This window comes from Bombus impatiens, unplaced genomic scaffold (genome assembly GCF_000188095.3).
Source record: "Bombus impatiens unplaced genomic scaffold, BIMP_2.2 scf_0418, whole genome shotgun sequence".
NCBI lineage: Eukaryota > Metazoa > Arthropoda > Insecta > Hymenoptera > Apidae > Bombus > Bombus impatiens.
This window is the reverse complement of record NT_176837.1, coordinates 3,017,922-3,042,439: the sequence shown is the minus strand read 5'-3', so window position 1 is coordinate 3,042,439 and position 24,518 is coordinate 3,017,922. Positions and strand designations below refer to the sequence as shown.

Below are 24,518 nucleotides of genomic sequence, written 5' to 3'. Positions count from 1 at the left end.
GCTTCGAACCGTGCGAGAGAGGTGCGAGGTATGGCCGAGGAAAAATCGAGCACTCTCCGGAAGAGTTGGTGTGCATCGAGTGCGAAATTGGCTACTTTCTGACCGTCCTGTATAGTTGCATGAGCGCGTGGAAATGTCGCACGCGGCTCACGTACGTCTCGCACATATTTATGCATGCATGCGCGTATGCACACAGCTCCCGGGTTTCTCCTCTCTCTCTCTCTCTCTCACACTCTCTTTTTCTATTTCTCTCTGTCTTTATAGTTTCCTCTGCTTCGCTATCTCTCTTTATCCCCTGCTCTCTGGCCCTCGTGTCGTTGTGACACGAAACAGCAATTTAAGTTTCCGTCGTCGGTGGAAATCGTGCGGCACGTGACGCCGCGAATTAACACGTTAAAGGGTCGGAACATAAATTAACGTGTCAAGCCGTAGATAAGGATCGCCAGGCACACGGTGAAAACCGACACTTCGAACGAAGAAAGTTCCCTTATCAGGCAACTTTTCTTCGCTGCCCGGTTTACTCGCTTTGCGTGTACCCGATTCCTATCTCTGCCGATTACCTTCTATAGTCCTATACTTGTTACCGTTTTTACGACGTTATTTATTTCGAGCGGTCGGTCATAAGAACGCTTAACGGCTGGGCTGAGTGAAAAATATGAGATTCGTCTAGATTTGCTAAAAACTTTTCGAACATCGTTTCCACCCTTTTTACCGGCTAATTGGAATTTTTTTATTGTATATGTGTATATTAGTTGGAATTTCGGCGCTGAATTATAATTACTATAGATTGTCAAGGTGCAAACAGAATTTGTACGCAGTTGTGAAATATTTCGAATTGCAGTAATCTACAGAATGTACACAGTATATTGTTGAGAATTGTGGATCTTAATTGCCGAAATAAAAGTAAAGGAACACTAAGCTTACACTTAGAATTCAAATTAAAATAGTTTTAGATTTATTTAATAAACAATTTCCAGGATTTCCGTCGATATACATTTGCACGTGTCTCAGCGCTTTCCTTGTCTCACCATCTTCCATATCAGACTGTCAACGGAACAGTTACATTCATGTGTTTTTCGAGACGTCGCGCCCACACATACTTCCACACAATCATATTGACATCCGTGTGTCACTACTACGCGGTCAATCTAGTCTACCACACAAAATTATACATATCTCAATATATATAAAATACACAGACTTGAATACTTTTCATTATATTTATATAATAGAAGAAAGAAATCTTCGATTGTATTCGTAGTGATGTGAATCTGTACAAAAATCTGCAGTTTAACTATAAAAATGTCTAATTCAATAAATTCTACATGGAGTCACATTTGAGAAAGATTTCATTTTCATGAAATAAAGAAAATTAATTCGAACGATGCAAAGTAACAAAGATTTGTCGGAATGTATGTATACCTTACTTTCACTGACTGACAAGTGATCAAACAAAAGAAAACAAAAATTGGACATGAAAACAGGTAACATAAAATGAAAATTCAATTCTGATATATACAATGTATCAACGACAAGCACGTCATAATGTTTTCGTTGCAAGACCATATGTCAGCTATTTACGTGTACGATCAACTTTTCAAACCGGTATTTATCAGAATACGATATAAACAATTCACAGACTACTAAAACTCTAAAGATCTGAAAAGCAGTATAAAATACATTGGACATGGCTAGAGAGCAGCGGGCAGAGGAATTGACTCGCAGGCGGTGTGTCAAAAAGAAAATGTGTTACGAGACGGTTGGCGAAGAAACTGAATGGCTGATAAACGCGTAACACGCGTGCATAGAATCGAAACCGAGAGGCCTCCTCGTCCTCTAGGCTATGTGCATACTTCAGTGTGCATAGCTTCCGCTTGGACAAACAATTCCCTGCCTACATCTGTCGGTTTGTCTCTGTTCGGTTCGCCTACGCGGCGACACGACGTTTGCGCAAACATTTCCCAGATAAGATCCGGCGTATGTCCGAAGAATTGACTGTGGTCGATTAATTACTCTGTCACGAGGATAAATACCACTATGACGATTGTCAGGAAAAGTACGAGACTAACGGAACGTGATTGAAAAGATAAAATAACTAGATATATCGGTTTTGGAGTAGATAAACAGCAAACTAGCGGAATTTCAATTTTTATTTTATTTTTATTGAATTTCCTTTTTTTGTTTAATTCGAAAGTATCAGTTACGAAAAAATGTGCACGTGAAATAGTACGTACAGATTCTTCTAGTTTTCACACGAGAAATCCATTTTGCTTGAATAGTACGCAAAGTGCAATATCGTTTAATTAATTATTCCGGTTCACTTCTGTTACACATTTCGATTGTATAGAGGTATAAAACAAAGCAAATATTATACATAGATTATAATTTAAAGATAAGCAACGATATAGGAACGATATATCGTAACTTAATAGCATAAATACACCATTGCAAATATTAAAATTGAATTCCTTCGGGTCCATCGTTATCTCCTTCTCTTATCTTCCATCATTCGAACGATAAAAAAGAATAAATAATTCACGCAACCCCACGTTTTTACTTAATTTACGATTGACAGCCGTATTATTATTTCATACGCACGGCATAACTTCTCCTGACAGCGTACACTTGCGCGAATAATTATAAGTGATACAACGTTTCTTACGTCTTACTGTAATCAGATATGTATCTCTTCGAACGGTCGATCGAGAAAGATACAGAAAGAAAGAAACATTAAACCGTGGTGCAACTTTCGTTCAATTTGCAACTGAAATTAAACCGCGATTTCTTTTGTTTTTTTTTTTTCTTTTATACTGATCGTGATCGTCGCTACGTTAAATTGCCGTGACGCGAATGCCAACGAGGAAACGTTACACGTGTTTTCCAATCGTAAAAATACGTTCAAAGGATCAGGTGGGAGGGCTTGATTTACGATCATTGAAAATAAAGATTTACCTGTGATATTGTGTCTGAAGAAAGTTGAAGTCCTCCTTGATACGATCGCACAACTCGCCGATCGAGAATTTATATTGCTGGCCGGGTTGCGGTGGACCCTGAAACATCAAATAAAACGCATAAGATTGGCTCCTCGGTCGATCCGAAATGTTTTTTACTCGTCGAAACGTACTGCCTGCCCTTCCCTTTATATAAAAATCGTTCTCAAGGATGAACGAACAAATTTTCACGCAACGAACTCTTTATCTCACGACTTGACCGCGGAAAAATGCAAAACACGTTTAAAACCATTGCCTGCATTGTTAGATTTTACAATAAAGCAGACAAACGGGTGTAATTAGCCTTTAACTGCTTCTAGATGAAATCAAACATTGCCCTGATTGTAGAACAATGCTTTGAGAATAGTTTCTTAGTATTATTAGATATGCATTTAGCTGTGCACCTTATTTACGTTTTATCGTAAAACGGAAAAGTAAAGATTTATCTATGCGTTGATGAAAATCATTTTAACCCTTTCACGCAGCCTTGTATTTTAATGAGGTATTAATTGTATTTATTCTCGGTGAAGGCGCGTTATGTTTTCATTACGAAACCATCTGAGATATACGTTTCTGCCATCGGTTAATTAAAAATACCCTTTGAACTTATTTTTGGCGCAACGTTGTTATTTTTGTTAAAAAAAAAAAAAATAACTGGCTAACTTAGAAAAGAAATACGTCTGCCTCCCCCTTTCAATTTTATGCTAATTAAATCGTTAAAAATCTGTGCACCATGGCTCGATCAAGTACATAACAAAAAAGAATATAACAGCAGCTAACTTTATTTAAACAATCGAAATTCCATCCCTCTGAACGGTACCTAACAGCTGACCGCACTTCCTATCAAATTCTCATAAACCAATTCATTTACGATCTACCATCAAAGTGCGGTTGCGAACTTCTGATCTATAATGTACTTTGCCGTGCGAGCCAGCGTAGAGAGCATCAACGATGAAAAAGGAAGCCCTAGAAGCGGTAGACGACTAAAAGGTTACCCTTAAACGACTCTGCTTGATCTTGTTTGCAACCGAGCGAACCCGATGCCGACACGGGGAGAGAGTCAGGAAAATATTTCCTCGTGTCTCGAATTTTCATTGGACGAAAAGCTCAGTCAAATAGATCGCGTGAAAACAGTGATGTGAATTTGATCAACAGACGACGAGAGAGGCTTGTCATGATTTTATCGAAGGCGGTGCTCGTAGATCGACTAGAGATACAGCGAAGTAGCAAATTGAAAACATTTGAGACGGATTTTTAACAATAAACGCACGTTATAATATCCGGAGTAAAGTTTGCAAAAATGTAATTTTATTTACGATAACATCTTATATTCTACTGAGCCCCAGAAAAATTCAAGCCACCCAGTAGGTAGTCTTTATAAAAGTTACAACTTGGAAAGTGCTGCTCAAAAAGTAACTGTGAGAATTATATCGTACATGAAACCGTAACTTCTATTCTGTTTTAATCCTTTCAAAGCAAAGCTGGGCAAGATTTAGAGGAAAAGTATGTCAAATGCTTCGAGTAATCGCTGTTCGATGATCCAAATAAAATACTATTTTAAATAGACAACGAAATTTCGTGAAATAAAATCTTTTTATTTCGATACTGTAAAACATAAAATAAGATATTTTAAAATATCTTGACGATGAAAACAGGTGGAGGAAAGAAGTGATACTAAAAGGCAAGAAACCATAATATCGTCAAAATAGATTTATTTTTCTTTTCTAGTATGGCTATCTGCATGTAACAGGGTGCATCGTTCAACATTTTCGTCGTTTAGGCTACTCCTTCGCTGACACAAACTTAATCAAACGAGGCTAAACACAATCCTTCAACTATGGAAGACGATGGGATCCTTGTATTATATTTTTAAAATAATTGTTTCATATATCTGTATTTCGTGATATTTTGAATTCATGAATCATTATCACCTAAGTTACAATCATCATCAGCAATATCCTCATCAGGTTTTGAAGAGAAATCATCTAATTCTCTCGTATCTTATACTTTGCTATGCGAAAACATTAATTTTGCTTATCAGGATCTGCTACATCTTCCGAAGCTTATAACGCTATTTCTTTAATGTAATTGCGTCTATCTTCCACTAAATCGTCTGAAACTCACCGTAATTTCCATACTGGATGACTAACAGTCGCAATTATGTAATCGTTTGCACTCTCTGAAAAATCGTACGAATGATGAAACCGAGTTGTCAAACATGATATCAAATGAAGTTTCAAGGGTTCGCAATATCTCAAGGCTTCTGTAACATTCTCTACGACCCGCAATCTTGCAAATTATGTTCTACAGCCAAAATCCACGGAGGAATGCCGACCATATAGACATTGTCCTCTTGCAGTTTATCCAAAGCATAGGCAATTGGTCGCATACAACGCTCATATTCCCTTAGAAATTCAACGTTTGTGAAGGTGAATGATAGTATACCGAATATTTCGATTCTGCATTCAGTGATTCTCTTATACCGTCGTACAGTGAGTTTCATCGTATTGGGCATCGTGTTATTTGCTTTTGATCCGGATCTGTTAGTTTTCTGCCAGAATCATGAACATCTTAACATGGCAGACACGTACATTTTTTTATAACCGAAATGTTCCTCGGTAACTTTATTCGAGTCTTTAGTAGCAATTAAAGTCAGCGTGTGGCTACAACATCTACGATGCTTATGAATATTATGATACTTATCTTCAGCATCTGCTGTATTCAAAATATCATCCACACTGCAGAAACTTAATGTTTGTTCCTGTTCCGATGCTTGTTCCGCAGTCTCAAATGCCTGAATATTATAATGAAATTTTTTAAAAACTTTGTAGAAATTGCTTCCATTATCCGTAACGGTATACGTAATTTTATTAGAACATAAATTAAATCGTTTATGTAGATGCACGATTATGGCAGCAATTCGAGCGTGTGTGTGAGGATATTCTAATCGCGAGTAAACTATAGCCTTCGACTGACGTTAAAATTTGTATCTATCCAATGTACAGTCATGCCGATAAAGCTTCTCCGAAAGCAAGGCCATATATCAGCGGTTATACAGACACATTTTATCCGTTCTAAGTCTTTCATATTTCTTCTTTTATATTTCCTATCGTATCTTTATATTTTGTACACAATTTTCATAACCAGACTTTTACGACACATACACTTCACCTCTGATTTCAATTTTCTGAGTCCGGATATTAATTATTTAAATTTAGATTCTTCCACTGTCGTAAAAAGTTTGCCATCGCCACATATGTAATCGAGTATTGCGTCTTCCGTTTTTACTTAATTAATTCGTTTGCTTCTTACGATGATTCCCTTAGTTACGTCGTTTATATCTTTTCGTATCTATATCAAACTCTTGCGACCATTTCTATACCGTGTATACATACGCTGATAATAAATCTGTATGATAAGTACGCAGATGTAACAAAAAATTGGTTGTAGTACTTAGACTTGCTTCGACAAACAACTTTTTCTTTCCGTCAAAACGCCAGTACTATACGAATTTTGCTCTTTAATGGAGAAAAATATCTAAGATTGTTGGAATTTCGTCATCATTTTCATCTAAAATTGCATCTATTTCTTCAGTTTACGAAGTCTAATATTCGCATATGATTATTTAAAACGCGGTTGAAGTAATTTTTTAAGTTGAACGACAGAAAGATAAAGTAACACTAATTAATACTATCTGGTAACAATGTCAAACTGACAATGAGTATCCGGCCTGTTATGTCGATAAACATACATAACAACAGCAAAAAAATCAAGTATCAAGAGATTAGGAAACTACTTGTATCATATAAAAAGGATATTGAGCAGACGTTGATATTTCTGTGAATAATATTTTATTATTACGAATAAGAGAGGAAATAGGATAACATAAATAAAATATTTCCTCGCTAGTTTGACTATCAAATAAAATACAATTGTAAACACTATTACAAAAACTTGTTCCAACAAATAAAATATTTTATTCTCAAAAATACTCGTTTGATTTAATATAAAAAAGCTATTTACTATTTCCTGTTTGAAGTAATATTTGCCCAGCTTCGTTTCAAAGTTAAGTGACCATAGACGAATTTAAACAAATTGTTTATCTCGCTGTGAAACAATTTATGCATTCGTGTCAACCATGCAATTATAATCTTTTCCGTGTTTCAACTTTGTGACTATGAAAAAGGTATCCCGAGCATTAACGAACTATCTTTTCTATCGCTGTTTCACCCACATAGATTCCACGATCTGATTCTACAATTTAAAGTATTTATGATAATATAACGCTGCTTAATGGGTTTATTTCACTCCTAATTAATTTTACGACGACGCTATGCGACAGTCCGGATCTTCCGTTAGCTTTCTAGCAAACACGCGTATGAACGGCGCGGACTTGCTTAGATGGGAATCGAGTATTTTCGAAGCGTAATCGGACGTCGTGATTGCGTACGGAACAAACGGTAATACTTCGATGTGCCGGATGCACTTGTCACGGCCCACGTAAGCAGCCGCCTCGAGGCATGCACACACGAACGCAGCCGGCATAAGCGGCGGAAATCGTGCCGCTGCTTTGGCTTCCGTTCGCTGATTACGCCTGCAGTTTAAACCTGCGCGTACCCCATAGACGTGTACGCGCGAGCCTCGCTTCGCTCTCCTCGCCACCGACAATTTCAGCTCGTAAAAGCTTGCTCGTAAGAGCGAGGAAGCGCGAGGAAAAAAATACTTGAGGAAACACTTTAGATAGAAATCGACTCTCGTCGACCGCGAGAAACATTGTTTCTTCCTACCCCAGCGAATATTCGTCGGAAGAGAAGTTTCTCGTAAAACCTGCGCCAGATATTGCCTCGTCGATTGTAAAGACGCAACCGACTATCGCTGCTACCCTTTCCAGGATAATCGTCTCGACTTCAGCCTGTATAGTCGTCCGGTAATTGTCATTAATTAGCGGCATCCAACAATCTAAGTCTACTGATAATTCACAGACTTTTGGTAGAAAGGAAGAATAAGGTGTAGAGGGAAAAGAAATGAAGATAATCGTCGAGAGACTTAGGCACGTTTGCTCGATTAAGTCACGTTTGCGTAACTTTTACACATTGTTTCAGTGCGTAGCTATCTTAACCCTATTGAGTCTCATGAGACAACAGATAGCTAAGATAACTTTTAGAAAGATTGTAAAATTGTTGTAATCAAGATTTATACATTAGGTTGTCCGGAAAGTGTCTTTCTTTCGCAAACGTGTTTTTTACAACAGTGCACCTTCGTACAAAGGTGAAACCAAGTCTGTGAAATGTCGCGGTGTTCATCTCAACAGTACAAAATGGATTGTACGTAATTCGACAAAATAATATAAAACAAAAAAACGTTGTGCGTCTATTATTTCCTCATAAAACGAAAAAAACTTTTCAGACAACCTACTACGATCCTACTATAAATGAGAATCTCAAACTACCTTTTCCTCATTTTTCAAATTTCTGTTGCATTATATAGTATTACGTATTAACGTAATTACCATTAAGCGGTTACTGTTAAAAGAAAAATTCGCGTGGAAAGGGTTAGTACACAGTACGAACATAAAATATTCTAGGCCGAAACAGTTTCAAATATTTCAACACGAGAGGTTTGTATTCGGTGATTCATGAAATTTACATTGCAGCCTCAAATTTGTGACATTGTTCGTGGAAAGCTTCGAAACGAGTGCTTACAATTCAAAGGAGGAAACGTGTAGCGAAACGACATTTCAGGCGACACGTCAGCCGGATTTTCCGCAGCGACCAAAGATATCTCGAGTTGTCTCGCAACGGTCGTCCTTTCCGCGATCGATAAAGATCCACACCACGTATCCCGGATCTAGCTTTTATTCCTGGTGAAACAGCGAGCGCGAGAGAGTGTCAGGAACGGCGGAAATAGTGGCGCAAATTCGGTTGCTGCTCCGGCATTTGAGAGCCCGATGGAAACCCACGCTTACCGACTTTGGCGGCAGCTGTACCAGCGCCCACGACCGTAAAAGCCACATTATTACCGGTAGTACCGCTGCTACCCACCTCCGTATACCTGTCGGTAATAACGTTACGAGCGTGTTATCGATCGTTTTGCACGTCGTACCCCGCAAAACGGATACGCCACGACGGCCTCGTAAAAGCTGAAATAGTTCTCCACCTCTACACCTCCACCTCTTCTATCTGCTTCCCGCGACTCGATATATATCATGTTCTTTCTCTTCTACCCTTTCCCCTACCCTATCAATTTCTGTTTCTCTCTCAGAGAAAGGATGAGAGAGAGAGAGAGAGAGAGAGAGTCTATACGCTTTATTCAACACAAGTTTAATAAAAAATGTGCAAACTTAAAAGTATGGACGGCGATGATGGAGATGATAGAGATATTTTGCTAGTGCGTAAAAAGAAGATTTCAAAGAGTAATGCGATGTGAGGTAATTAACGTTTCTGCAAATGCGAAGAACTTGTGTTTCTCTTTTTACGAGAATTTTTCTGGTTCGATAGATATCGGTTGTACATACTTGAGAGTTTGTGTAGAATCAGCGTGCAGAATATTCAACTGTAGAAGTGCGTATATACCAGAGACAGTGATATTTGAAAATATATTTAAATCGACGAATTTGTACACTAGAAATCTTGGTAACTCGATATTAGACTAATAATAAAACGAAGAGGAGATATGAAATATCGGTCTGGGACTATTATTAAACTTATTGTAACTGACTATTATTGAACTTATGGTAATAATAATTATTCGTAGATAGCGAAAGCAAGTTATTACTCCACAGCCGCCATAGCTAAAATCGAGAAACAACGAACGAAGTATTCCCTCGATAATCAACCCGTAACGCATCCATCGAACTAGAGAACAACTTATCGAGGTTGATTTTTCCTCGAGACAACCTTCCACACAGCGTTATCTCGACCAAACCACTCCCCTAAATCACAGCGTGTGCGACAAGAGTTTTCTCGCGAGTAGAACGAAGCGTGAAGAGTTGGCGAAGCAGCGAGCACGATAAAACTCGATACGTCGTTTATGACAGAAAACAACCCCTGTGACTTTTCTCGAATCGATAAGGCGCGCTTATCAAGTTAACGTAATATTTGCCAGTGCCTGGTGTCGCGCTGATTGTCACAAAGCCGCCAAACGAGACGTTGCGTATCTTATTTGTCGTGCATTTCATTGTTCGTTTCGAACGGCCGAGTACACGAGGCAGATCGCTCATACCAACATGTTTTTAAACGATATCAGACACGTGTAAACGCATCAGGATACCTGCATCCGGTTAGCGAGCCACCTTTTAAAAGCCGAACGTACGAAGGAACAAGCGCGCGAGTGTGAGCGGGTTAGCGACACTCGAGGTTCGCAAGAATTGACGTAGCCACGCGCGCTGCTGATCGGCAGAATCGTTGATCCCATTTGTCCGCGCAAAGCCACCCGCGGTCAATCCAATTAATTTATTGGCTTTCGCCGCGGAGCACCCATACTCTCTCGTCCACGCTTGCTCGACGCTATACTTAACGGCACGAGCTTCCGCCGACGTGCATCGTGATAATGCGCGCACCGCACCGAGAAAAGCCCAATCCCCGACGATTACGAACACCTCTCTCTTCGAGCGAGTAAATATCCCTGGTGGATTTAATCGATTGAAATTGGTTTCCTTCCATTTCGACGATGATTTAGCGCAGATTATGTAAAATACATACATTTTCGCATTAACGGAAATATATGAAATACGCTTTAAGTAAAACTCTTGAATGGGTTTTTGGTTTGTAGTCTTAGTCGAGGCGAATGTACAATAATGCACGGCTAAGAAGCGATTGAATTTAGAGAATTGAATTTAGTTGCTGGAAATTGAATTTCATGGATTCTTGCGATCATTTAACACTGATTGTCGAAACTAAGCATAGAAAACAAACTAAAAATATATAAAATGGTCATAAAACCAATCTGGACATACGGAATGGCACTATGGGGAACAGCAGCAATGAGCTATATAACCAAAATAGAGGCAATGCAATCTGAAATACTCAGAACAATAGTAAACGCGCCATGGTACGATAGGAACGAGGACATTCGGAAAGACCTGGGAATACCAACGGTCAAGGAGGAGATTAACAGAAGTGCAAGAAGGTACAGAGAAAGAATAGCAACGCACCCAAACCGGCTGGTAGCGGATACAGTCGACACATCAAGCATAAAAAGAAGATTAAAAAGGAAACACCCAACAGATCTCACAAAGGACATACCCTAACAAACACGATGATGGTACCCCGCTGCGGGTAGCCACCCACAAGTTATATTAGTATACCGCTATAATATTTTACCAAATGTCATACTGGACAAATTGTAAAATTTAAACAAATAAATAAAAAAAAAAATTTGACACTGACTGCCACGCCGAAATCACATGTTTCGCTCAGGACGCCACGGGGATATTTTTATTATTCAAAACATATTGTGTTTTCGATCATTCGCGGAGAGACGCGATCCCGAGAAAGCACGTCAACGAGAGTCGTAAATTCCCGTTACGATTAAATAATCGACGCCACGAACTGATCGATCCCGTTATTTCTGTTACGATAATAGGGGTGGTTCAAACGAGGTTACACTGAATTAACAGCTATAAATTAATGTTTATTCCAACAACTTTGTAAAGAAGATAATTACATTGATACGTATGTATAAGTTAAGTAAGTGATTGATCTAAGGATAGAAACTCGGTAATGACATGTTGACTATTCTAACGATGAAGAATAAGTGAAGTAAAGAGACGATGCTATGTCAAAGGAGAGCCAGTGATGGATATGTCTAACGCAAGGGACCATCGGATTTGTTGATGACAATTTTGGTTAGGAAAGTGAGGGCAATAGACATTGCTTCTGATTGGATAAAAGAAGGTTGGTAGACTAGGAAGGGTCTTAGCCGCCCTCGATAGAAAGTTGCTAGTGTGAAGTATAATACGTGAAAGAAACTAACTTTCCTCTGTCTTCCCGTAATAAATAATAAGCTTTAGAAACGATTCAGTAAAAAGATGTTTGTTCGGTCTGAAGGACCTTAGCTGGAAAATTCCTGAGATTTATGATGGGTCCTTAAGACTATTGAGGGTACGTAGTAAGGATGAGCGGGCATCTGGTTCCCATCTTGCCCGCGGTGTGTGGTCTGGTCTAGGTAGAGTGAAGTGCACCACATATAATGGCAAAATAGTAATAAATTGATGATGTAAGACAACATTCTTCTTTATCTTATTAGTGGTCACGGGTGATCAACCGAGGCGTCTTGGGAACAGTTGATAGGGACATATTATAACAAGGCTTCGTTTATTCCAACAAACCATCCGCATTCGTTGTTTCGTCGTAAGCAAAACGTCCAAAATATACTGTTGGAACGCCTAGAAGATATTAGTAAACAGTATTTGCTCATTCTATATATAATAGTACGCCATGTGCACACTTCTAACTCCAATTATATGATTATAAAGCAGCATTTACGATTATTTCCTAAGCTGTGCTTATAATAATATTCGTAGATTACCCCTCAAAGATATGGATGCAAACAGAGTGTACCGTTTGATGCAAGATTTGTTCTCATTTTTTTTTATTGATATTCTAATAAAGATGTTTAATCGTTCAATGGGACATTTTTTTATTTCGATGTATCTTCTGTTTATCGGTTATATTCAAAATTCCCTAACTGTCAATTTTCATTCAATTTTTACAATTGTAAGAAGTTCAAGCGCACAGATCACCAATGACCAACCGTGGAGTCACAGGAGAAACCGTAGCCGGTTATATATGTTTTTTTTTTTTTAAGTTGTTTACATTCACAATTTGTCCAATTTGAATTTTTTGGGTGTTTGATTATCATGTGGGTGGCTGCCCCCAGCGGGACACCATTTTCGTGTAATAATAATAGAATATTTGTATATTTGTTGATTTATTACTTTCTTACAAAAGGAATTCCATGTTATGTAGTAGATTTTTGGTATTATTAATCCATCTGGGACCATGATCCTTAAACTAGAATTGACACATTTAAAGAATTGCAGAACCAGTCATTTTGATCGGTGTGGTATTTCTAGTGTTAGTATCTAGTGATCGATTCGGAATTTTTCTGGCAACTGATATCATATTGAATGATACACAGTAAAAATTTTAAAAACGTATGGGAAGTTGTACAAAACGAGGAAACCGGTTAATTGGGGTTCGATAAACAGATTGCAGGATTCTTTTACGCTTTGACAAGTACCAGTCATTTTGACTGGTATTGGTCATTTTGACTGGTATTGGTGACAAGTACCAGTCATTTTGACTGGTATTGGTATAAGTAACCTTGATACAAAATTATTTTCAGTTTGAATACATAAAAAACAAAATAAAATTCATTATATTATTCGTTTAGATATCGTTGCGAAAGTCATTACATCATTGGGGAAAAAAGATATAACATGAAGTAGGAATTTTAAACTAAAATTGTAAAATCAGTCAATTTCACCGGTGTGGTAGTTCTAGTGTTAATAATAATGACTTAATAATGAATTAATAGGTACAAATATATAAAATATACTTCAGATTTGTTCATTTAGCTTTGAAGCTCCGTTCTGATAATTATATAGAATTAGTAGGCGTTGATAGAAGTAATAATTGATATTAATTGGCGTAAATGAAAGGGCAATAACCGAAGGTGGATGAAAATTGGTCATACAGAGACAGTCAATTAAATGACTATTGCGCGTTTGTACGATGTTGGGATGTTAAAAAACTATGCAGAGGTTTCTTATTTTAGCTTAAATTTCACGATATATTTGATGCCGTTTATGATAACAAGTCTCTAATTTGACAGTAGACGAACATTCTTCTTCGTAAATGACAACTTTCAAAATATGTCAAGGATATTATTCTTTTAATCGAATTGCGCCAGATGCCGAAATTGTAATTATATTCAACAGTGGTACATGTTTGAATTTTGCGGAGGATATGGTGCAAAAAAGTTGTGGAATATAAAAAGGTACGGAGAATGCTGGGAAAAAGTTTAATAAAAGGAACGTGGAGTTTCTCCAGGTATTTTCATATAAATTCATAGCTACTTCCAATGTATATGAATATTTCCAGTTGTATTTCTAAAAGTGTATGTTTCCCACATGATTATGCATACTTCGTTACTAATAACGTTTGTACGAGAATCTCAAGGATGACTGAGTTATTCGATTATTCTACTAACGAAAAGTGAAATTCCCACGGGAATAAAAGGCAAATAAGTGCAAAAATATCAGATACCTGAAGCCATCTCAATTTCATTATCTACGATTTCTCTTTGCGACGAGACAAACTTGCATTTGTGTATTTTGCAAATACTCAAACACAGCTTTCATACTTCAAATTTTTATATCGAAATGGCTACCGTAGTACACCGCGTATCACACAAGTCTAATTAAGATTTCATGTCTGATGCTGTTAAACGTTACATATATTACTCCCGACAAGTAAAAGTGAACTGCCTCCCATCCAGCTTTTGCAATCTGCGTGTACAGAAATTACAGTTTTACATTTGCGCGTACGTGTACACGTTTCACGAGCATAGAAACAATATTTTAATAAAACTTTCTACCTATCCGAAATATACGTTATATTCTGACGAAACACTCGTCCACTTTCAGCCAACGTTAATACCAGTTCCACGAAATGTGTTTCATCTACCTGGACCATAAGTGGCTCTTTTTCTCCCCTGTCGTTTCTAGAATTTCACGTTCTTTATTATTTCGCCTGGTACATGGCGAGCTCGCGTCCCTACATTATAATTGCCATTTTAGGCGCAAAAACCGGCCTGCCGTGTTTCCATTTACAGGTATCCACCACCGTGTGTTTTAAATATACCGTGTACTTTGTACGGAAATATTAGGTTGTCCGAAAAGTTTCTTTCGTTTGATAAGGTGATAGTAGATGAGCGACAATTTCTGTTTTATATTATTTTATTGAATTAGATATGATCCATTTCGTTCTATTTCTATTATCACATTCGCGCATAATTCAATAAACTAATATAAAACGAAAAACATCGTGCGTCTATTATTTCCTTACAAAACGAAAGAAACTTTTCAGACAACCTAATATTTTTTGCTTGAACCAAAAACGCGCAGAACGCTGGATCCTTGCTGGCGATTAAATTGATCGGAAGGTCGAGTGAAAGTTTCCACGTTATCTGATCTACGATAGCCTTTAACGTTAAATTCATGCACTGTTATCTGGATAAAAATGTAATAAAACATTTTCTCCATTATCTCTACGATATATAATAAAAATACTGCCAACACGCGAAATGCAGCTTTAAGCAGATTTCGTGTTACGATGAAATTAAATGTTTCGTTGGAGAACTCGCGTTACGATATATATATATATATATATAGAAATCGTATAAATATTTATTTTAAAAATACATCTATTTCGTACCACGTACGATATTGTTAGATTGTTTGAAAAATTAATAACGAAAATTCAGGAAGATTTTGTTACGATTACGCTTTTTATCGTTTATAATCTGACGGAGTCTAACTTTGGAAAAACTTTTTTTTTCCGATAATGGATTCTTTCAAACGGTTTCTAGAGACTTCTAAAAAGTCTTTTGAATAAGTATTACCACAATAATAGCCAAAAAGCGACAATAAATAGATAATAACAAGTATTAACACTTTGACTGCCACGCCGAAATCACATGCTTCGCTCAGGACGCCACGGTAGTATTTTTATTCTTCAAAGCATATAATGGAAAAATAATAATAAATCGATGATGTAAGACAACATTCTTCCCCAATGGATCGTTTATCTTATTGATGGTCACGGGTGATCATCGTGGCGCTTTGGTAACAATTGATAACGACATATTATAACAAGGCTTCGTTTATTTCAACAAACCATCCGCATTCCTTGTTTCGTCGAAATATACTGTTGAAACGCGTAGAAGATATTAGTAAATAATATTTGCTCGTTCTATATATAATAGTAAGCCATGTGCACACTTCTAACTCAATTATATGATTATAAAGCAGCACTTACGATTATTTTTTCAGCTGTGTTTATAATAATATTTGTAGATTACTCCTCAAAGATTTGGATGCAAACACAGTGCACCGTTAGATGCAAGATTTGTTCTCATTTTTTTTTATCGATATTCTAATAAAAATGTTTAATTGTTCAATGGGACATTTTTTATTTCAATGTATCTTCTGTTTATCGGTTATATTCAAAATTCCCTAATTGTAAATTTTCATTCAATTTTTACAATTGTAAGAAGTTCAAGCGTTCATTTTTACAATTGTAAAAAGTTCAAGGTGGTCATCAATGACCAACGTGGCAATCAAAGTGTTAAAAACGAATGTTCCCGCTCCAATTCAAAATTTCTTCGATACACAAACTTCAACATCACCTGTTTCCCGATATTTTTTCTTAATTCCTTTTTAGTACTATCTAACTAAAGACTGTGTTTCTTCCAATATTTCATTACGTTCCAATGATAGAAATTCATAATAAAAATATCTACTCGGAACTTTTCGGCCGACCGAATACACCAGAAAAAAATATTTTTATTCGCCTAATGAAGGTTTCGCAAGCGCGCCACGAACCAAAGATAAATCACGTAGCGCGGAACATGTTAATCTTGCCCAATGAAAATTTCCTTCTAAAAACAAACGCTTGATTTTCCCCGAGCTTTGCTCTCGATGACGAGGAACGTGGGGCGGAGGGAGGGGGTTGGGCGATGATACCGTTGAAAAGCCCAGGATCCGATCGCTCTAGCGAGCGAAAGATTAAATTCAGATTTTTCGATTTTAATGTTATTAGTTTAACCCGGGATTCAATATCGTCCGACGCGCTGGCGATTGGCGCGATCAAATAAAGGCGTAATAAATACGTGTCGTCCCTGTAAAATCAAGTTAAAACGCGACGTAAAAATTTTCCCCGGGTACATACATTGTTTGCCACGGGAGCCGTGCGCGCACACGCGCCCCGCAGTCGTATCAATAATAAAGCGAGCACGTTCCCGTGTACTCAACGAAATGCCGTGCAACGCTCGTCTCTGATTTTTCACAGGAAAAATTGCACGGATGCGCGCCACGGGGAAAATCCATTTTTCGCCGTGGTTTAAAATATTCATCGTTTTACATCGAATAAAACCAGAACACGGGGGCCAGGGACGCAGAGAAAAAGGGATTTTTTGCACATGCATACACAGACAGACAGACACACACACGGCCGCACGAACATACCATCGTAGCTGGCACACACTGTGGGGAGAGCTGTAGCGGAAAATGCGGTTAGCTTCCGTCGAAAAGCGAAACGCGAATTATGTCGTTTCGACGAATAATGATGAGAGAGCACAGCCGGCACCCGTCAATCAGTGTCCTTTACGTCCTGCGGCCGATTTAATTATCCGATAGTCCAGCCACCCCCGAGCCAAACGCCAAAAACCCTTCTCGCGTCATATCCTGTCCCCCTTTTATCCCTCACTTTCCACTGCATCTCCTCCCTTTTTCTTTTTTTCCTTCTCCCCCCTGATCGAGAGCAATCACAATAACGCGATCGGTGTTGGAACTGGGAGCACTTCGAAAACTGCCCCGTGAAATCAGCGATCTCCGACAAAAAGAATTAATACCGAAACGCGATCTGGTCGAAACAGGCGGATTGGAGAGGGTCGCGCGTATTTTGGCATTTAGCTCGTGACATCAATGCCGGGATAATGGATTCATGCGCGCTGTATAACGCGAAATATATGGTTTTGTTCAACGTCTGTAAGGTAAAAAGAGGATTCCCGTGACAAAGAAACGGCGAGCTTGATAGCTCGATAAAAAAGAATTAATATCGAGAGTTACATATTGGAAAACGAGATATCCACGATTTGGCAAAAAGTCGCTCGCTACTTTTCCCCATTTCATTATCTCCGACTGGCTGTCCTCTTTTCTGTCCGCATCACGTTATATAGAAGATCCGATGCTTTACCAGTCGTAAAAAGGAGCTGGCTGGCTGACTGGCTTGCTGGCCCGGCGTCGAAGAAGGAGCGAACAAAACGGCAGTCGAGTCGATACGACGCGCAACGCGATTTTCTTCGCGTCCACGGCAGTAGAGAAATCTATCGGCCCGTATAAAACGTCTCGTTTATTCTTTCGTCTCGATGCTCCGTTTATTCTCAAAGCAGCTCGTCGTCTGCTACGATTTCCGGCTGAGTACGTGGAAAATCGGCAAGACGTTTAATGGCACGAATTCCAATAAGATAGAAGAGCACGAACCTCGCTTCTCTTTCGTCCGATGTTTGTTAGCGACTGTAATAACTCGACGGTGCACACACAGTGCATTATCTATGGATCACGAGCAGATAGACATACAGATATATAGGATAGATAGACAGGATGAGAGAAAAGGAGAAGGAGAGAGAGCGAAAGGTAGAGTAAGAGAGGTTAGGTGAGCGTGTCGTGGTGAGCATTAGGGCGGATAGTGGCAACAGAACCAATCAGTTGCGTTTGCAGCCACTCAAGTACGCTTAAGTGGCGCATATCAGCGCGCCTAATTACGTTAGTTCCATCGATCCTGGCGTCCACTAAAGACCCGATTATCAGCATGCATTATCGGCCGAGTTAAGGGCCCTCTATACCGTGTCCCCGGCTGTGCCTCTTCCGTGAAAGCGAAACACGCGCGTCAAACCGCTAAAGATACATTAATCATTTCACGAATCGATTCCGGATAAGCCGCCTCGCTCTCCTTCTCTATTTCCCTCTCTTTCCCTCCTCGGTGACTGGCCAAGCGAGCTTTATACATATTAACGCGTTGAACGCGACGGCCAGTGAAAGCATCGTCGCCCGGTCGCCAATTTAATTACCATAATTGCCGAGTAATAATTAAACAAAAAGTCGAAGGTAGCTGGAATTACGGTAGCATAGATAAAAGTACGATTCGTTCCATCTTTCGTTCGATGTAATTGATTTACGATCGATACGGCTATCTCCGACGGCTTTTCGAGACGTAATTTCAGGCAAAAGCCCTGCTCGCCAATTTGATTTGAGTTTTAACTTTTTAACACGCCAGATGTTTCACGATGAAATGTAAATGGAGACACGATCGGCAGGATGATGGTGAGCAGGTGAAGGTGACTGAAAAACATACACCGACTTCTTCCAGCAAGCAGGTTTCAAAACATTAATTCAGTAGGGAAATGCGCACGGAGGATTCTCAGCCTCTTAAAAGGTCTATTTAACGTTTAAAAGAAATTTCCATTAAGCTTCAGTATCTTGCTGCGAGAGAATGTTTCGCTGCGTGTAATCTCGTCATTGGGAATATTCATGCGATTTTACGATTACACTGAACCATGTACGTAATCTTTTTAATAAAAATGGAAAACCTGCAATCGAGAGTCGATGATTAAAAATAAAGAGAATTTAAAAATAGGCGTGACATCGCCAATTATTCAACTATGTGTGAAACACAATTACAGGAAACGTGAAAGCAAAATACGAATTACCGCAAGGACTCCTCCGCGTGATTCGTAATTTCGCGCTAATCAAAGAGTACCAAGTACCAAACACACCGAGGAATATCTTGCAGGAGATTCAGCGTGTGGAAAGTTTAGGAGAAAATCGCAGCTAAACCGGAGAAGATAGCGCAGAAGATCAGAGGGGTAAATGGAGAATGACAGAGAAGAGCTTCGAGGGCTGGCGGTTTTCCTCGCACCGCAAAACCACCAACACGTGGCGCGGATTCCGAAACCGCCCGACGACCAGAGCCGACCGCATTCGCCCTATAACTGGACCGACTTACACTCCCATAGTTCGAAAGCTCACCGCTGGTCAAGGTCTTCGATGTTCGTACGCGAATTTCCACAATGAAACTCGTACAGCAAGTTCTCCGCTCAACTATCTTATTATTACCTATTTTATGCATTCCATCTTTTCATAGTTTTCAAGATTTACCTATCACAAATTCATCTACCTATCTGTTAATTATCCTCCACAAATTGATGACTTAATTTTACAATAAAGATATATATATATTAGGTTGCCCGAAAAGTTTCTTTCGTTTCATAAAATGATAAATCCAATTCCAAACAAAGAGTCAGTCAGATATCTGGGCATGATTCTGGATAGAAGAATGACATGGAAACGACATATCGTAGATAAATTCAAATAACTTAAATCAAAATTAAAAAAATTCTACTGGCTCATTGACAGACGTTTCAACTTAAGCGCGCAGAGTAAAATAATGCTATATGAGGGCATATTAAAACCTGTTTGGACCTATAGAATCCAACTATGAGGAATAGCAAGTAATTCCAACATAGAAATTTTTCAACGATTTCAATCGAAGATCCTTAATAGATGCACCTTGATATGTTGCCAACGAAACAATACATCGCGACCTCAAGATACCCACAGTCAAAGAAGAAATATCCAAATTCAGTAATACATATAACGTAAGAGTTAACAACCACCAAAACCCATTAGTTACTCAATTACTTGACGCGACGGATCAGATCTGCAGGCTAAAAGGACATTACCATTTAGAGCTAAACATTAGATTCAACTAGAATCAAACACACGATAAATACGTATTAAACACAATATAGTACCATGCCAGAATAATTTACTTATAATTCACAATGAGAATTGATTGTAAAATTCTTCCAAATAAAAAGAAAAAGAAAAGTAGGGTGATAATAGATGAGCGACAATTTCTGTTTTATATTATTTTATTGAATTAGATATGCTCCATTTCGTTCTATTTCTATTATTACATTCGCGCATAATTCAATAAACTAATATAAAACGAAAAACATTGTGCGTCTATTATTTCCTTCTAAAACGAAAGAAACTTTTCGAACAACCTGATATATAACGAAAATCCTACTGTATCGTATATTTTGATATAGATTCTATCTTATTGAGAGACGCTGTACGCAAGTAATTAAACGTCACTCGACTTGATAATCTCAATCGATTATTCAAACTGTCGCTGGACCAGTTCGACCAAATGTAAAAGGTAGAAGTATCTCACTTCGGATATTCATTTATCAAAACAAAACGGACACGGTGAAATCGGCTGTTGCTCTTTTCTCCTTTTACGTGCGATCGTAACGGAACGATCGTGTAGCGATCCACAATCATGCTTACATGGTTTTCTCGTCCGTTGGAAATAAAAATACACGAGGATCGTATCGAGAGCGTTAACAGTCCGTTGTAATGAAGCAATATTAACCGTGAGATATAAGATGATAAATAAATTACATACAAAGTATCCACGGAGACGCGTACAAAGTAATAATTTCGCAAATAAGAAAGTGCTCGGGTAATTTCTCTGGCGGGATCTGAATTTAATCGAGTCTGCCTGGATCGAGTCGCTTAATCGACGATTCCACCGGGCAAATCATCGTGCAACCTTTCCCGTTCCACGATCGCGTCGTATTAATTTCTTTCGTTGCGATTCTCGGTGAACCAGCACCTGGAACACCGTGCACCGCGTACTTCATATTCGAGCGGCAAGAAATCGAAATTCGATCGCAACGCGTGAAATGTCGCCCTCGTGGAAGAAACGGCGGCAACCTGCAGTCAGACGTCGACAGTCGGCTGAGAGTTTATAATTCCACGATTCGCAGTTTCTGCGCCGTTTCACCGCGAAAGTTGCTTCGATCAAAGAGACGGTAGGACGTCTGCTTCGACGCTCGAATACAAACGGATTACCAGTCTCTGGCTCGGCAAAGCCGCGAACACCGGCGAGCACGGAAATTATGCAACGCGATAACAGTTCTCCTAATATCGTCAGACAATGCGCCTCAAGATTTGCATGAACTACGAAGAGAGGAACACGGGATCCGAGGGTTAGACGAGCAACCAACAACGAACAGAGAAGCAGAAATAGGTGGATGGAGAGAAAGGAGGAGAGAAATGTACAAGGTGTCTCAAGATGTAACAGCAAAACTTTGTTAGTATATTGTATGGGTACGATCGAGCGAAGGATATTACATAAACATAGATCGTTTAAAACTCTATTAAAAAGCTATAATAAAAGAAGAAAATACGAAGAGGACAGACTTGCAATTGCTACAAGACAAACATAAATTTAGAATCCACTTAACAGCTGTTAATATGTACTTCGTTTCAAAATGTTCGTCACTTCTATCGATATGAAAGTGACATCGATAAAAAGATTGAATTTATCGTCTCATCAAGCTCGTATTAATTCACCACGCGTATTAATAATATTTTGATACATCTTTTTTCGTTCAATTATCCATTTATCCGGATGTACAAATTCAATGTGCAAATAATAATAAATGTGAATAAGATTGAATATCATAAAATCTTTCTTTTTTTTTTACTTTCTATTTTTATTACAACTTTCTAACGAATCTTTAAATTATCTATGTCTATATAACATTTTTTTATGACCATAGAACATAAACCAAGTTTGCCTTTTAAATCCTGGAGCACCCTGTAGAGAGAGAGAGGGGGGGGAGGGGGAGAGGAGTCGATTTAAGAACGAAGGGGAAGAGGAACAAAGCAAACGCGAGGCAGAAGAGGCGATCCAAAGGCGGAGAGACAAGGAAACAATGCACGCCTCGTCGACGCTGGTGTATCTTATTGATCATTATGATTATTCCCCGAAGCAGACTGTGAATTCACCCCGAGACTACGGGTGCGCGACCGACATTTGCATAAGCAATGCATTTTGATTCGTAGACCCACATTGTGAGCGGAACACGGAATGACATAAATAATGCATGGCGCAATGATCGCACGACCGCCTCTCATGTGTCTCTCTATCGCGGAACGGGAACGATTCTCGCGCTCATAATTCTTTGGTATGCGGGAGCATAGTTTTACCGGTGTTACCTGACTGTACGCGATTCGTTCTACTCTCGTTCCCGATAATGAAGGATTTTATTCACGTATCGATTCTACCGTCGACGATATATATCCCACGTAAACGCGCGTTTCTGCTTTTATTATCACGTTTACGGGCAGCTCGTTGTTGTTTCGTTCCGGAAATATTTCGCGTGGATAAATTGTTTCAACACGATGTTGGTAATTTTTTAACGGTATAATGGAGCATCGATGGCCGGAACTCGAAGCTGCCAGCACGCTCGGGGCCATCGACAAACCCGAGGGCGATGAAATTAATTAAATCCCTGGAATCGAGTAAACTGTAATTCTTGCGAGATTTTCTATATCGTTAACGTTGTAACGACGATGTAAAGCATCGAACTCACGCGACACACCACCTTTGTTATTTAACAAGTGGTCACACGTTACGACGTATCGAGTTAAAACGAGCGAAACTTTACTATATCCTTGCGAACGAATTATACGGTTTTGATAAGGTACGCGTGAATGTCTCTTCGATAGCAGAATGTTTGATTGTCTTCTTACGGAGATTTTATCAGAGCGTGTTATTCGAATTCGTGACGGTATGACGATAATCGAGTTCCATTAACTCAGACACCTCTTCGAAACTCTGTTTTGCAACGTGTAATGGGGCATTAAGAGAGCGAAACTGGGCTTCTAGATTATTGCTCTGAGAGATGTACGGCGTGATGCAAGAGTATATTCGAGTTACGTACTCGTAAAACGCTGCGCAGACATAATCGTTAATTCGTATGATTTTGTAGCCCGTTCAAAATCAATGAGCATTCAAGGCCATCGAGGAGTAGATCCACCACTAAGGCTTCGGAAGTTCTATCGCTTTATTATTCACTTGTTCGATACTACGTTCGTATTGTTAATTAACTGTATTCGAGCCAAACGTAATTTCATCAAGACGAGCCTTTTAGTTTTAAGTAATTTTTTAGAGAACGTAGTCGATCAATTTGTCTTCTGAATGATTCGCTTATCTAATTTATTTAATCTGACATTTATGTAATTAAACAAAGGAAAATCGAGATTGCAACCTACACGTTTCTAGCGCGTAACAAACTCAACTATAATTTATAAAAATTCATTTACATATTACCCTTCCAGCAATCTAACAAAAAGAAAAATAAAAAACAACTTTAATCCGTACATTTATATAAAAAAAAGATAAGCATAATCTACAAAAGCTCCCCTATTGTTCTCTCAGTCTTTTCGTTTGACGTTTTCCATCATCGACGAATCAAGCGATACACGCATTGTCTCGACACCCGTATCTCCTTGCACGCGCTACGCGAAAAGGCAACTTTATCGTCGCTTTCATTGTCTTGGCAATAGCGCAGTATCGGCGGGAGAGAAACGTGCGCGTCCCAAAATCAAAGAGAAACGCCAGCACGTTTGCCTCGACATATCCATACGGTAAATTTCTTTTATTCTCCGGTGGCGGGCTAGCGCAGCCCGTTCCAAGCGATGTGAATCGAGCTGAAAACACCTGACACACTCAGAGAGACGTGCACACATGCACTCGCCGTACACCAGACAGCCCTCTACCACCATCCTCTTCCTATCTTTCTCCCTTTGAATCGGTGTCTCGCTTTGGCTCGCTCGTTCCGGCGAGCACTCGTGCAGATCCGTCGATAAGAGGCGGCCGCGGC

At 39.0% G+C, this 24,518-nt stretch overlaps 1 protein-coding gene across 5 annotated transcripts in view; it reads right to left on the bottom strand.

Annotated features, from left to right (window-relative positions):
- Positions 1-24,518, bottom strand: part of LOC100740902 (protein groucho-like) — a 177,714-nt gene that overhangs the window by 112,976 nt on the left and 40,220 nt on the right. For 4 of the 5 annotated variants that reach the window (XM_033321281.1, XM_012386843.3, XM_003490270.4 and 1 more), the window contains exon 2: positions 2,953-3,050. In XM_033321281.1, the coding sequence (XP_033177172.1) occupies positions 2,953-3,050 (98 nt within the window). Of the gene's footprint in view, positions 1-2,952; positions 3,051-24,518 lie in introns of those variants that run through there. The other variant, XM_024368289.2, reaches the window with a different exon arrangement.